This window comes from Tremella mesenterica (assembly GCF_000271645.1).
Source record: "Tremella mesenterica DSM 1558 unplaced genomic scaffold TREMEscaffold_3, whole genome shotgun sequence".
Lineage (NCBI taxonomy): Eukaryota > Fungi > Basidiomycota > Tremellomycetes > Tremellales > Tremellaceae > Tremella > Tremella mesenterica.
Window position 1 is genome coordinate 1,997,109 of NW_006711227.1, and position 12,512 is coordinate 2,009,620.

Below are 12,512 nucleotides of genomic sequence, written 5' to 3' on the forward strand. Positions count from 1 at the left end.
GTCGAGCAACCAGAAAGAAGATTCTTATCTTATATGATGGTCAAAAAAAGAGAGAATGGAAGCCCATTGACATCATACCGACCCGGCTAACCTCCACCGACATTCCGAAATGTGTCAAAGGAGGTCAGTATGGGTTTTCAAGATAAGGAAAGGTGTACCTTCCGTATAAGAGTATATTAGTGAGAAGACGTCAAACGGAGGAAGACCAGTGGAGTTACCTAAAAACTGCCCACGTATTGTCTATACATCTTTCCCTGTAAAGACCTACAGAGCTCGTTCACTTTTTGCTCAAGGTGACAAGTTGGTTTGGATGTGATCAACCCATCTGTCATCATCAGCGGATATTATGGATGTATGAGAAGAAAAGATACTCACCAACATTCCCTTTGCGAACTCTGGGTATCGATCACCTTCCGGTTTGAAACTTGCCAGAATAGCATCGATCTCTTCCATCTCTTCCTTGGTGAGACGCATGGAAGCTGCGGCTACGTTCTCTCTGACACGTGTTGGATTACCGGACCCGGGGATAGGAATGACCTGAGATCAGTTCAATGTCACGACACTTACATGCAAATCGAGGAGAAGATACGATTCGTGATGGAGATGAGATAAGTAGGAGACGGAAGGGAGATATTGAGAGGACGAATAGTCAACACTCACATTATCAAACCTAGTCATGATATAAGCCAACGCCAATTGAGCCGTGGTCCTTCCTGTCTTCTGACTAATCTTTTCCAACTGTTTGACCAACTCCATATTCTTATAAAAGTTCTCCCCTTGGAACCTAGGGAACATCTTCCTCGGATGACCTTCAGGAATATCCTCAGGAGTTTTCCAGCGACCAGTCAAGAATCCCCTACCTAGTGGCGAATAAGCTAAGACGGGAACACCAGCTTTAGCAGCTGCTTCTACCGCCTCCAATATTTCCGGCTCGAGAGACCATAGAGATAATTCTAGCTCATTGAATGAAACTGGAGTGACGGAGTGGGCTCGAGTGAAGGTAGAGGCGGTGGCTTCGCTGATTGATATAGCGGTGAAGAGACCTTCAGAGCGGAGGGTCAGGAAGTTAGAGATGACTTTTTCGATGGGACTGGGTGTGAGCGTACTCCTCGCTTGAGTTACTCAATCTAGGGAAGGGACATGAATGGAGATGAGGAGGGAAAGGACGATCGGCATCAGCCGGTAAAGGTAACGAGAGGTTCCCCAGAGGGGGGGGGGGGGGGGGGGGGGGTGGTCGAGAGCGCAGCCATGAAAAGAGCGGAGTGAAGAAAAAGTACACCTACGCATCCCGCGGTACACGCCCATATTCGAATACATCTATCTTCTTCGCTCCAAGAGCAGATTGACAATCCTTCACATCGGCTCTGAGTTCGTCCAAACTGAGTAACGTCAGCGCTGACATCTTGATCAAGGACTTATCCACATGTCAAGAGAGGCTTATTGGCGGAACGCCGGATACAGGTTGACAATAGACGAAAGAAGACTCACTCGGTGATCAAAGCATGACCCGGTCCCATACCCCCCTTCATACCCAAAACCACTTCATCCAAGTACTGAGGATACTTGTCGAAGAAGCGTCTGATGAGCTTGAGATTAGCACGGAGGTCGTCTGGTGGGCCATAAAAGGATCCAGTGACCCAGAGGTTTGAACCAGAATCGATGGCTGTTCTGGATTGTCAGCTCACACCGACAGAGGGGTACTACAGAATAACGGTTCTCCTTCCAGTTAAGCTGGTCGAAGATTGATTGAGGAGAAGGATGGCGAGACGGTAAGTTATAGAGATATCTGTGTGAAGATGACTCACTTCATCGCTTCGAAAGCCTCCTCATCGGATTCGCGTTCGTCCTCCGGACACATGGTGAGGAGCATCAGACCGAAACCTACCCTTCCGACAGGTTTGTCGATACCTGGGATAGTTGTCTTGTCCATGGACATGTCTGTAGATAATCTTGTTCTGGATTCTGGTAAGCTTGGTAGAAGAGTGAGAGAGTGAGTAGAGATGAGAAATGAGACCGCTATGCCGTGAAGGCGGCTTTATATGTATCACGAGAGACCTCGGGGTGGAGGTTCGGTGATGGTGAGTGAGGGGGTCATTTTGAGTGTGGTGAGAGGCCAGGGGGGGGCGACACATAGTCATAGAAGAGCCCTAGGATGGGTACGATGGGCGGAGTCATGCCCTGTCATATGAATGAAGATGGACCGAGGTAGTATGGGGGTTGGGGCAGGAGGGGAAGAGGGGAGGAGGGGAGGAGAGGGGGAGGGAAGTTGAGTGGAGCCCCAGAGTTGGAAGAGTCACGTGATCTCCGACGTCCCAACTTTGTTGTGGCGCTTTTTGGCTGCCATGAGATCCGGACTACGCGCACACCATGAATCTCGTTTACACACTGTCACGAACTACGTCGTGACACCTCGATTATTCCACCAACAACGACCCTCCTTTGACCATCAAAACCCCATCACGACTCAAACCTCTTTACTCTACACGTAACTCAGGACCTCTGAGACCAAGTACGGCGAAGTTAGATGAAGTTAGGGTAAATAGGGACAATGGGAGCAGAAGTGCGGCGAAGTTAGGCGGAGTTAGGCTAGGTAGGGACAATGGGAGCAGAACTGCGGCGATATTAGGCGGAGTTAGTCGAAAGAGGAGGAGGATGGCCGGGGTTCGGGGAAGTTGGACGAAGTGCGTTGAAGTACGTCAAAGCGCGGGAGGGTTGGATGAACGTCTAGGAGGGATAGGTCATATTAGCTGAGAAGATCGCTGAAGTTCTTCAGCGATCCTTGATTGTTGTCAGTAGTGAAAGACAGATAGAGATAGCTATAAATCAAGATACATCGCCATCAGTAGAACAAAACCCTAGTTAGAGTAACTACGCCGAAGTACGCCGTAGTTACACCCCTTTCGACGTCTGCGCCCTCCTGGTTGGGTGAGACATCGACTCAGAGCGTGAAGTTAGCCGAGGTTCGTCGACCGTCGGTCTATTAAGAATTAGTTGTTCGACGGCCGTGACAGTATCAAGGATCGCTCTTACCGACGACCCGTGCGAACCTCGGAGAAGTACGAAGATAATATGGAACCAGAAAGGAGAGTCACACGAGGCATGAGTAGGAGTGACGACAGGATGGAGGAAAATGAGAGGAGAGCGTTGGAGGAGCTTAGAAGAGCAATGGGACAGGACCTTGGGATGGAAGATAGTGTAGGGGGGTCAGTTCAAGGAGATGAGTCCATTCCACCAATACCTTCTAATCCTCCTACCCCTGCGGGCGATGCTCCCCCGCCTATCGGATCCCCAGTTGGATCGGATCAAACTCCGCGGCCAGAAAACGCTGGAAGTGGGACGAACTTCGGAGAAGGAGGGACACAGGGGGTGATGCTAGCCTTGATGCAGATGGTGGCAAACATGAACAAGGATATGATGGAAGAGCGTAGGCGCAGGGAGGAGTGGGAGCAGAGGAGGGAAAGGGAGACAGTAGGGGGAATTGCAGAAGGGATATCTGAAGGGGTGAGGTACGCCATGGGACGGCAAACTTCGGCGACTCCAAGCGTAGTTGGGGAACAACGGAAGGGTATCAAGTTGCCTAATCCAGACTTCTGGAGAGGAGAGCGGAATAAGTTGACGGCCTTTCTGTCCGAGTGCGACGTACACTTCGAATTAAACTCTCATCTTTTCCCCGACGACACTAAGAAAGTCTTTTTCATGATCTCTCACTTATGCGAAACTCCCCTCCTCGCCGTTCAACCCGATCTATCTAAACGGCCTCTCCCAGAATACCTCACGGCGCACAACCAGTTCGTCAAGTATCTCAAGACTAACTTCGGCGACCCAGATGAAGAAGGAACTGCAGCCCGACAACTCAATGATCTCAAACAAACCGGCTCTGCTTCGGATTACTTCTCTGCCTTTCAGCGACATGTGGCGATACTCAAGTGGTCTGATGACGGAAACTTAGTCGATCGGGCTAAGAAAGGTTTAAAATCACACCTCCTGGATGAAATTGCAAGACATGGCAGATCGTTTGGGACTGTGAAGGAGCTATTGGAGTTTGTGATTCCCTTGGACAACCGCCTGTGGAGGAGACAAGTGGAGAAGGAGGCAGAGAGGAGGAGGGAAGGAGGGACAAAGACAACAACAGTGGTGGAAGGTCAGAGGACGGAGAAGAAAGAAGAGAAGAAATGGGAAAAGGGACAACCTTCGGCGCAGGTTGGTGTCCAAGCGACCATGACGTCGACGGTGGTAAGGAGTGCGCCGCCGAACATCGACGAAGTTCGCCGAAAATGGCCTAGGCCGAACGCCGATCTGAGGGAGACAAGGAGGAAAGAGGGAAAGTGTACGGAGTGTGGTGAAACAGGACATTGGCTGAAGGAATGTCCTGTAAGGGAGGCTAAGGTTAAGGTTGGACTGTTGCCTCCATGGGGGGAGAAGTTTGGAGAACGTGGTGGAGGATCGGGAGGGAACGCAGTACTTCTCGGACAGAGGAGGAACTTGAATGCGGTTGGAGGAGAAGTAGATTTGGAAGAGAACCAGGGAAAAGAAGAGGACCTGTCGCAGTAGGCGAGGCTCGGCGGGTCCGCCATATTCTCTCGGCCACCATTCCCAAACCTATAAAAGAGACGCAACTGATGGAGCCAGAGGATTGTGAATACAAAAATACACCACTCAGTACCCCTTGTTCATGCAATGTCGATAATCATCTCCTCATCCCTTCCGTTTCCAGAGATCAACCTAAATCGGACATTTTAATTAATGGAATGAAGCTAACTACGCTCTGGGACACCGGGGCTACTTGTTCATATATAAGTCCTAGAGCGGCGACGAAGATAGGCGCAGAAAGGAGACAATATCAGGTGAGCGTACCCGTTCACATGTTCGACGGCTCGGTGAGTGTCGCGGGACCTATCACCGAGTTTGTCGAAGTCGGATTTAGTTTGACGAAGGACGCCGAAGTGCGATCTGTTCGTCTCGATGTAACAACGCTCTGCGACGCAGATGTTGTGATAGGGTGGGATTGGATGAGGAAGGAAGGGGTTGTCCTTGATGGAAGAGACAACTCGGTGAAATTTCCCATCCCAACCCCACCAAGTGCGGCGAAGTTAGCGGCCATAGGTCTGCCAACTCCGACGGACGCGATAGATCTCCGAGACAAAGATGATCAGGATGAACTGAGTCCGGAGGAACAGGAGGAATTGTATCAGGTGGTTCCCGAACAATACCACTCGTTCATTGATGTCTTTAACCCAAGGAAGGGAGGTGAGGAATTACCTCCCTCGAGGAGCTATGATTTGGAGTTTGATCTTAAGGAGGGGGCGAACCTGAAGGTTGCTCCACTCTACTCGCTTGGAGAAGATCAGAGAAGTGCGCTGAGAGACATCCTAGATCGCGAAATGTCGGCCGGAAGAATTCGACCCAGTAATTCGCCCTACGGATCACCGATGTTCTTGGTACCGAAGAAGGCAAAAGGTCAATGGCGAATGGTCATTGACTACCGAAAGTTAAACGAGGCAACGATACCCGACGCCTATCCCCTGCCTCTGATCGGCCAGATAACCAAAGAGCTGGGAAGAGCGAGGTACTTCAGCAAGTTAGACCTAATTGGGGCTTATCAACTCCTACGAGTAAAGGAAGGTCATGAACACCTGACAGCGTTCAGGACGCAGTACGGTATGTTCGAGTCTCTTGTTGTCCGAGATGGCCTACGGAATGCTCCCGCTGTGTTTCAGCACTTCTTGAATGAAAGTTTTCGAGAGCTGCTGGGAAAGGGAGTAGTAGTCTACATAGATGATATACTCATCTACGGTCAAACGTTGGAAGAACTGAGGGGAACTACGGCGAAGGTGTTTGAAGTGCTTCGGAGGTCGAATTTGTTCGTTAAAGCCAGTAAGTGCGAGTTTGAGAGAGATTCGGTAGTCTTCCTGGGGTTCGTGGTTTCACAGAGGGGAATTTCCAGTAACCCGGATTACATCGATGCTGTCGTATCTTTTCCCCGTCCTAAGAACTTGCGAGAGAGTAGGGGATTTATGGGAGTTGTCAGTTATTATCGGCGTTTTGTCCCCAACTTCTCCAAGATTGCTAAACCGATCAATGACCTCACCAGGAAAGATGTGCCGTTTGTTTGGGGAGTAGAGCAGGAAAGAGCCTTTAAAGAATTGAAGGATAGGATGTGTAGGGCGCCAGTATTGGCTCACTTTGACCCTTCGTTGAAGACACTACTACAAACAGATGCGTCGTTCTTCGGCTGGGGTTTCATAATTTCGCAAGTGAACGAGTTAGGACAAGAGCATCCGGTGGCCATCGAATCCGGAGCGTTCCAGGCGGCGCAGTTAAACTATACGGTAGGGGAAAAGGAGCTACTCGCTATTGTTGAAGCTTTCAGGAGAAGGAGACACTTACTACTACAGGTAGAGACTACAGTTCTCACAGATCATTTAAATTTAACTTACTGGATGGAACCTAAACAGCTTAGCCCCAGGCAGGGTAGGTGGGTCGAAGAGCTCTCTAACTTCAGGTTTAAAATGGTGTATTGACCGGGAAAACAAGCTACACTGCCGGACGGACTGTCGAGAAGAGCAGACTACCACTCAGGAAAAGGAAGTACTATGGTACAGGAGAGCAACCTTATCCAAGGTCTGCCGAAGTTCGACGAACTTGACGACACTAGCTCTGGGTTACAACACCTGCTTCGGGCCTTACAAGGAACAAAGGAAGTGCGAGAGAACGACCTTATTGATCCTATGGATTTGATAGTCGGAATACAGGAAGACGGAGAGGTGGAGGAGGTTAGAGAAGAATTATTGGGGGTAACCTGTGCTAAGTGCTCTCATCCAACATGTCATGATAACGTGCAGGAACCAGGGTCGGTCACCGAACTACGCCGTACCTCGCGGTCCCCCTTAATACTGCGTGGGGGATGGAATTCAAGAGGGTTCCTCATGTTCGATGGTCGAACTTATGTGCCGAACTGCGCCGATGCTCGACTAAAGATAATGAAGACGCGGCATGACTCGGTCCTAGCGGGTCACCCAGGCTCAGCGAAGACTCTCGAGCTAGTCCTACGGGACTACGTTTGGGTTGGAGTAAGGAAGGATGTTGAAGATTACATCGCTGGATGTGCGGTGTGTCAGAGAGCAAAGACTAACAGGCAGAGACCCCATGGAGAGCTTAAACCACTGGAAGTGGCTACGAAGCCATGGTCCAGCATTTCGATGGATTTCATTGAAGAGCTCCCGAATTCCCATGGATACAATTCCATCTTAGTAGTGGTGGACCGGTTGACCAAATGGGCCATTTTTATCCCGACTACGACGAAGTTAACCGCAGCTGGCCTATCCGAGTTGATAATGGACTATGTGGTAGCTCAGCATGGGCTACCAGAGAACATAGTGTCTGACAGGGGATCGAAGTTTACCTCGAAATTTTGGAAGAACTTGACCGATAGTCTCGGGATAAGACTACATCTCTCTACTGCATATCATCCGCAGACTGATGGACAGACTGAACGAACCAACCAATCCTTAGAGCTCTACCTTCGAATCTTCACTTCTTATCAGCAGAACGATTGGTCGAAGCTGCTTGCTCGAGCTAGCTTCGCCTACAACAACACCCATCATTCTGCGATAAATAAGACACCATTTTATGTGAACTATGGGTACCACCCTCGATGGGCTGAAGAAATTAAGGCCAGTGAAGTCGAAGTGCCCGCTGCTACGGTAGTGGTAAAAGACTTGACTGAAATACACAAAGATTGTATCGAAGGAATTGAGAAAGCTAATGAGAAGTACGCCGAAGGATACAATAGGAAACACCGGACTACGCCGAACTTCGCGGAAGGAGACCTAGTGATGCTGTCGTTAGAGAATATTAAGACGAAGAGACCAATGAAGAAGTTAGATGTTAAGCAAAGTGGGCCGTACAAGGTAGTACGGCAGGTAGGTTCTCATGCTTGTAAATTGGAATTACCAGGAACGATGGCAGGTATCCATGATGTATTCCATGTCTCCTTGCTCCGTCCTTATCACCCTCCAATATTTCCTGGTCAGCAAGCTGAGCCACCTGGGCCAGTAGAAGTAGACAATGTGGGAGAGTCTTGGGAGGTAAAGGATATTGTGGACTCTAGAGTAAATAAGAGGTCAGGAAAGTTAGAGTACTTGGTGGAGTGGTTAGGTTACGAAGGAACAGACGATTCAGTATCATGGGAACCAGTGGAGAACGTCGATGGAGCTGATGACATATTGGCGAAGTTCCACGAACTTCACCCTACTAAGCCGAAGGAAGGGCGACTGCGAAGGGCTAGGAGATAGAACGTACTGCATACAACATAGGATTACAGCTACGTACCGCTCACTTGTCCTTACTCTTACCCTTACCTTTTCCTTTTCCTTTCTCCTTCGATCTACTCGGTCCCGCGGGATTGGTGTGGAGGCTACCGATGACCGAAGGTAGATCGAGAGTCTCAGACGGGAACGCAGTAGAGAGAGAAGCATTCCATGCCCGATTCATAGCCCCAAAGAAGTCACCGAAGTCCTGGACATCTCGAGCAGCTTGCATGCTCGGAGTCCTCCACAGAGAACGTATGGTCCGTAGACACTCGAAGGGAAGACTGAGGAGGTCGAGAGCAGTCTGGGCGGAAGCTGGGACACGAGAACTACTACGGCGACCTAACCAGTCAAGGGACGGTGGTGGCTCATACGCCATAGGAGTGACTAGGAAGGGGGTGTCGAACAGTCTTCGGCGAACATCGGCTATCTCAGTAAGGCTTCGGCGAGAGACGTCCGCTAACCTTGTCCTTGCTTCGTCGTCCAGAGCCCCAGTGTTGACTACATCTACTAACGCCGCAGTAAGATTGTTTAAAGCGTTAGCTTGACGAGAAGAGAAGTCAAGCAGGAGAGATGTATCATTTCGGGCGGCCTCGAGCTGAGTAGTGAGACCGAGGACGAGAGAACGATAAGTGGCGAATTCCTTTTCGTCCTCAGGAATACGGACGTCCAGGGAGATACGAGGGTGGACGAGGGACAACCGGGGAGCAGAGGGACCAGCACGCTGAGTATCTTCACCTTCCACATCACCATCATTGAAGGCAACCTCCTTCTCTTTAGATTTCCCTTTTGATTTCTTTAAAGAAGACTTCGGTGTCTTCTGGGAAGCAGAGGGAGGGGTGACGGGAGGGGCCGCCGAAGCGGCCGGAGGAACAGAAGGACGCCGACTTCGGGTGCTGTGAGCCGGAGGAGAAGCTACCACTGGAGAGGACGGACGTGGCGCCGAAGGACGAGAGGCCGAAGGAGCAGAGGCCGAAGGACGGCGGGAAGACGAAGGAGGAACAGCCGGGAGACGTGATGGGCCGGCCACAGGAGCGAAGGGCGACGGCGACAGAGGCGACGGGCGGAGGTCCGGCGAAGTACGGCGAACCGACCGGAGAGACGAAGGAGGTACCCGCGAACGGGGGACAGACGATGGAGTCTGAGGAGGGGGGAAAGGCGAAGAGTCAGAGGGACGGGGCGGGATGTCCCGAGCAGAGGAGACGGGACAGAAGGAGCAGAGACCAGATGTGCATGAAGCACAACGGAGGGCCTTGTTGTGTGGCCGGACTGCCTTGAGGCAGGGCCAGTTCGGACGATTATACGTGATGATCTCACGTCTACTAATTAGCAAGGAGAACTTAGGCGAAGTACGAATAGGGGAACTCACCTGCAACGATCGCACGCCTCATCGACACCAACCGCAACCCAACGACCAGGCTCAGACTCCAACTTATTCCACAAATACTCTTCTTCACGCAATGACCTCTTCGCCCGTTTGGGCGAAGGCTCCCCTCGGGGAGAAGAGACAGGAGCAGCAGCGGCGGCGGCGGCGGGGACAGGAGCGGCGGCGGCGACGGGAGCAGCGACGACGGCGGCGGGACGGGGAACGACAGGGGGACGGAGAGCGGCAACAGCGGCAGCGGCAGCGTCGGCGTTGGGAGGGGGGGGGACCCCGGAAGGAGAAGAAGAAGAGGAGGAAGAGGAAGAGGAGGAAAGGGCACGAGGTCGTTTCTGGCCCACAATTTGGGGAGCGGGGGAAACGCGAACGACTACGAGTCAGCAATGTCTTAGGAAGCTAAAGAACAGATAAACAAGGCCAAGTTCGGCGAAGGTATAGGAGGTTGGGCAAAGAACTCACACTCAGGACTATCAACATTGTTATCCTCTACACTAACCGCCACCATATCATCATCTGAGAGATCTTCTAACTCAGTTTCACCCTCACGATCCTGATCCTCCTCATCACTATAATCACCCCCTTTTCCTTCGAAGTCTGACTGATCGTCCGACTCCGAACCACTGAGCGACTCCTGGTTGGAGGAGGACGGAGACTCACCAGGACGAAAGGCGGGCGTCCTGCGGCGAGGGCTGGCGGCAGGAGGAGAAGCGGAGGGAGAAACAGCAGGAGGAGAAGCGGAAGGAGAACCAGGAGGAGGAGGAGAAGCGGAGGGAGAACGGGCGGGAGAACCGGCAGGAGGACTGGCGGGAGGCGAAGCAGAGCGAGGAGGCGAGGCGGCGCCAGACGGCTCCCCCAGGGAAAGAGTACCGAGGCCAAGAGAGGAAACTTGGCGAGACCTATCGCCGAAGGAAACTGAACATCAGCCAAGTCCGGCGAAGTAAGGTAAGTGTCGAGGAATAACTCACGAGCAGACGACACCATACCACCAAAGTTCCTCATAGCGGCGAAAGGGTTAGAGGTGGGAGTAGGAGGGGCCATGACGTTAAAAATACTTAAAGAAATAAAAGATGATACGTCGAGGTAACAAATCCGTTTTCTAAGTGCGAGAGATAGAAAGTTTTGAAAACAGATGGGGAAGAGAGAGAAGGACGATGAACTGCTCAGTATTTAGTATAACTCGAGTTACCCCTCCGTCGTCAACATGCGGCATCCTTCGCGTTTCATCAACAAAAGGCAACATAGGGACGATCAAAATTCCCACGCTATAGTGTCTCATCTCAATATAAACAAGGGTTACTTCGACAAACAACGGTGTTGTTCGGCTACCGTCTGGGAAACGTGTCTCACCTACAAAAGACACAGGGGCTCTTACGGCAGACCTCGACGAAGTTAGGGGAGTCTTACTCTCGGGTTTCAAAGTGGAAGGAGGCTCAACTACTAAGTACGGCGCGGGGAGCAGAAGGACGAGGGATAGAATTGGAGGAAGATAGGATGGAGGTACTGCGCTGCTAAGTTTTCTTCCCACAGTACGGGTGTAATCGCTCACGAGGACGTTCGCGGCTAAAGAAGGGGGCGACTGTCACGAACTACGTCGTGACACCTCGATTATTCCACCAACAACGACCCTCCTTTGACCATCAAAACCCCATCACGACTCAAACCTCTTTACTCTACACGTAACTCAGGACCTCTGAGACCAAGTACGGCGAAGTTAGATGAAGTTAGGGTAAATAGGGACAATGGGAGCAGAAGTGCGGCGAAGTTAGGCGGAGTTAGGCTAGGTAGGGACAATGGGAGCAGAACTGCGGCGATATTAGGCGGAGTTAGTCGAAAGAGGAGGAGGATGGCCGGGGTTCGGGGAAGTTGGACGAAGTGCGTTGAAGTACGTCAAAGCGCGGGAGGGTTGGATGAACGTCTAGGAGGGATAGGTCATATTAGCTGAGAAGATCGCTGAAGTTCTTCAGCGATCCTTGATTGTTGTCAGTAGTGAAAGACAGATAGAGATAGCTATAAATCAAGATACATCGCCATCAGTAGAACAAAACCCTAGTTAGAGTAACTACGCCGAAGTACGCCGTAGTTACACCCCTTTCGACGTCTGCGCCCTCCTGGTTGGGTGAGACATCGACTCAGAGCGTGAAGTTAGCCGAGGTTCGTCGACCGTCGGTCTATTAAGAATTAGTTGTTCGACGGCCGTGACACACACACCATTCAGGGTCAATCATAGGGTTTGTGAAGCCACTCCCCTGGAACTCCAGCCTAAATCAGCCCAATTTCCTGAGTGCCTAGGCCGTGTCACACAGGTTGAGGCCCTACGACCTCGAGTGATACAATTGATTCCGCTTTTACCTCCACCGCCACATTGGTCATGTTTCAACTTTACCAACTCTTCTCTATCATGTCAAGTCATAGAATCACAAAATAATTTATTTCATCACATTTTACCTATCAAAATTCTACGATCATGGCTGGGACATGGTCACAGACGTCTCCCCTTCCATCCTACGTACTTTAGCGGCCTTGAGACATGCATTAGCGGCCTCACGAAGACAAAAAACAAAAAAAACTCACCCTTTCTAGATCCTTGGCCTCGGACTGGATTCTTCTTGTCTTTTCCATGAGGATTTCTCTCTGTGCGGCCGTTTCTGGACACTTATTCGACTTGTGGCCTGGCTTGAGACAAGTAGAGCACTTTGGGAGAGGTTTCTCGACACCCCAGGCCCGTTCACCTGCAGAAGCAATTCTACCGGTCTTATGTACCTCGGGACAACCTGAAGGAAGTTTACCTACATGTTTAGCCTTCTCCTGAGCCCTCGTAGACT

The 12,512-nt window shown here is 51.1% G+C and overlaps 3 protein-coding genes across 3 annotated transcripts; 1 reads left to right on the plus strand and 2 right to left on the minus strand.

The window, feature by feature from the left end:
- Window positions 1-316: 316 nt before the first annotated feature.
- TREMEDRAFT_61458 (uncharacterized protein) lies at window positions 317-1,936 on the minus strand (the record flags this gene model as incomplete). The annotated part of the gene is made up of 6 exons (XM_007003600.1): window positions 317-325; window positions 376-537; window positions 661-1,090; window positions 1,284-1,379; window positions 1,489-1,668; window positions 1,806-1,936. 6 exons carry the CDS (start codon window positions 1,934-1,936, stop codon window positions 317-319), a joined length of 1,008 nt encoding a protein of 335 aa, XP_007003662.1.
- A 1,133-nt stretch (window positions 1,937-3,069) lies between these two features.
- Window positions 3,070-4,551, plus strand: TREMEDRAFT_61459 (uncharacterized protein; the record flags this gene model as incomplete). Its single annotated transcript, XM_007003601.1, has 2 exons — window positions 3,070-3,424; window positions 4,133-4,551. 2 exons carry the CDS (start codon window positions 3,070-3,072, stop codon window positions 4,549-4,551), a joined length of 774 nt encoding a protein of 257 aa, XP_007003663.1.
- A 3,783-nt stretch (window positions 4,552-8,334) lies between these two features.
- Window positions 8,335-10,728, minus strand: TREMEDRAFT_61461 (uncharacterized protein; the record flags this gene model as incomplete). Its single annotated transcript, XM_007003602.1, has 5 exons — window positions 8,335-9,628; window positions 9,679-10,060; window positions 10,150-10,284; window positions 10,348-10,602; window positions 10,656-10,728. The coding sequence occupies 5 exons, from the start codon at window positions 10,726-10,728 to the stop codon at window positions 8,335-8,337; spliced, it is 2,139 nt and encodes a 712-aa protein (XP_007003664.1).
- Between the last annotated feature and the right edge of the window lie 1,784 nt (window positions 10,729-12,512).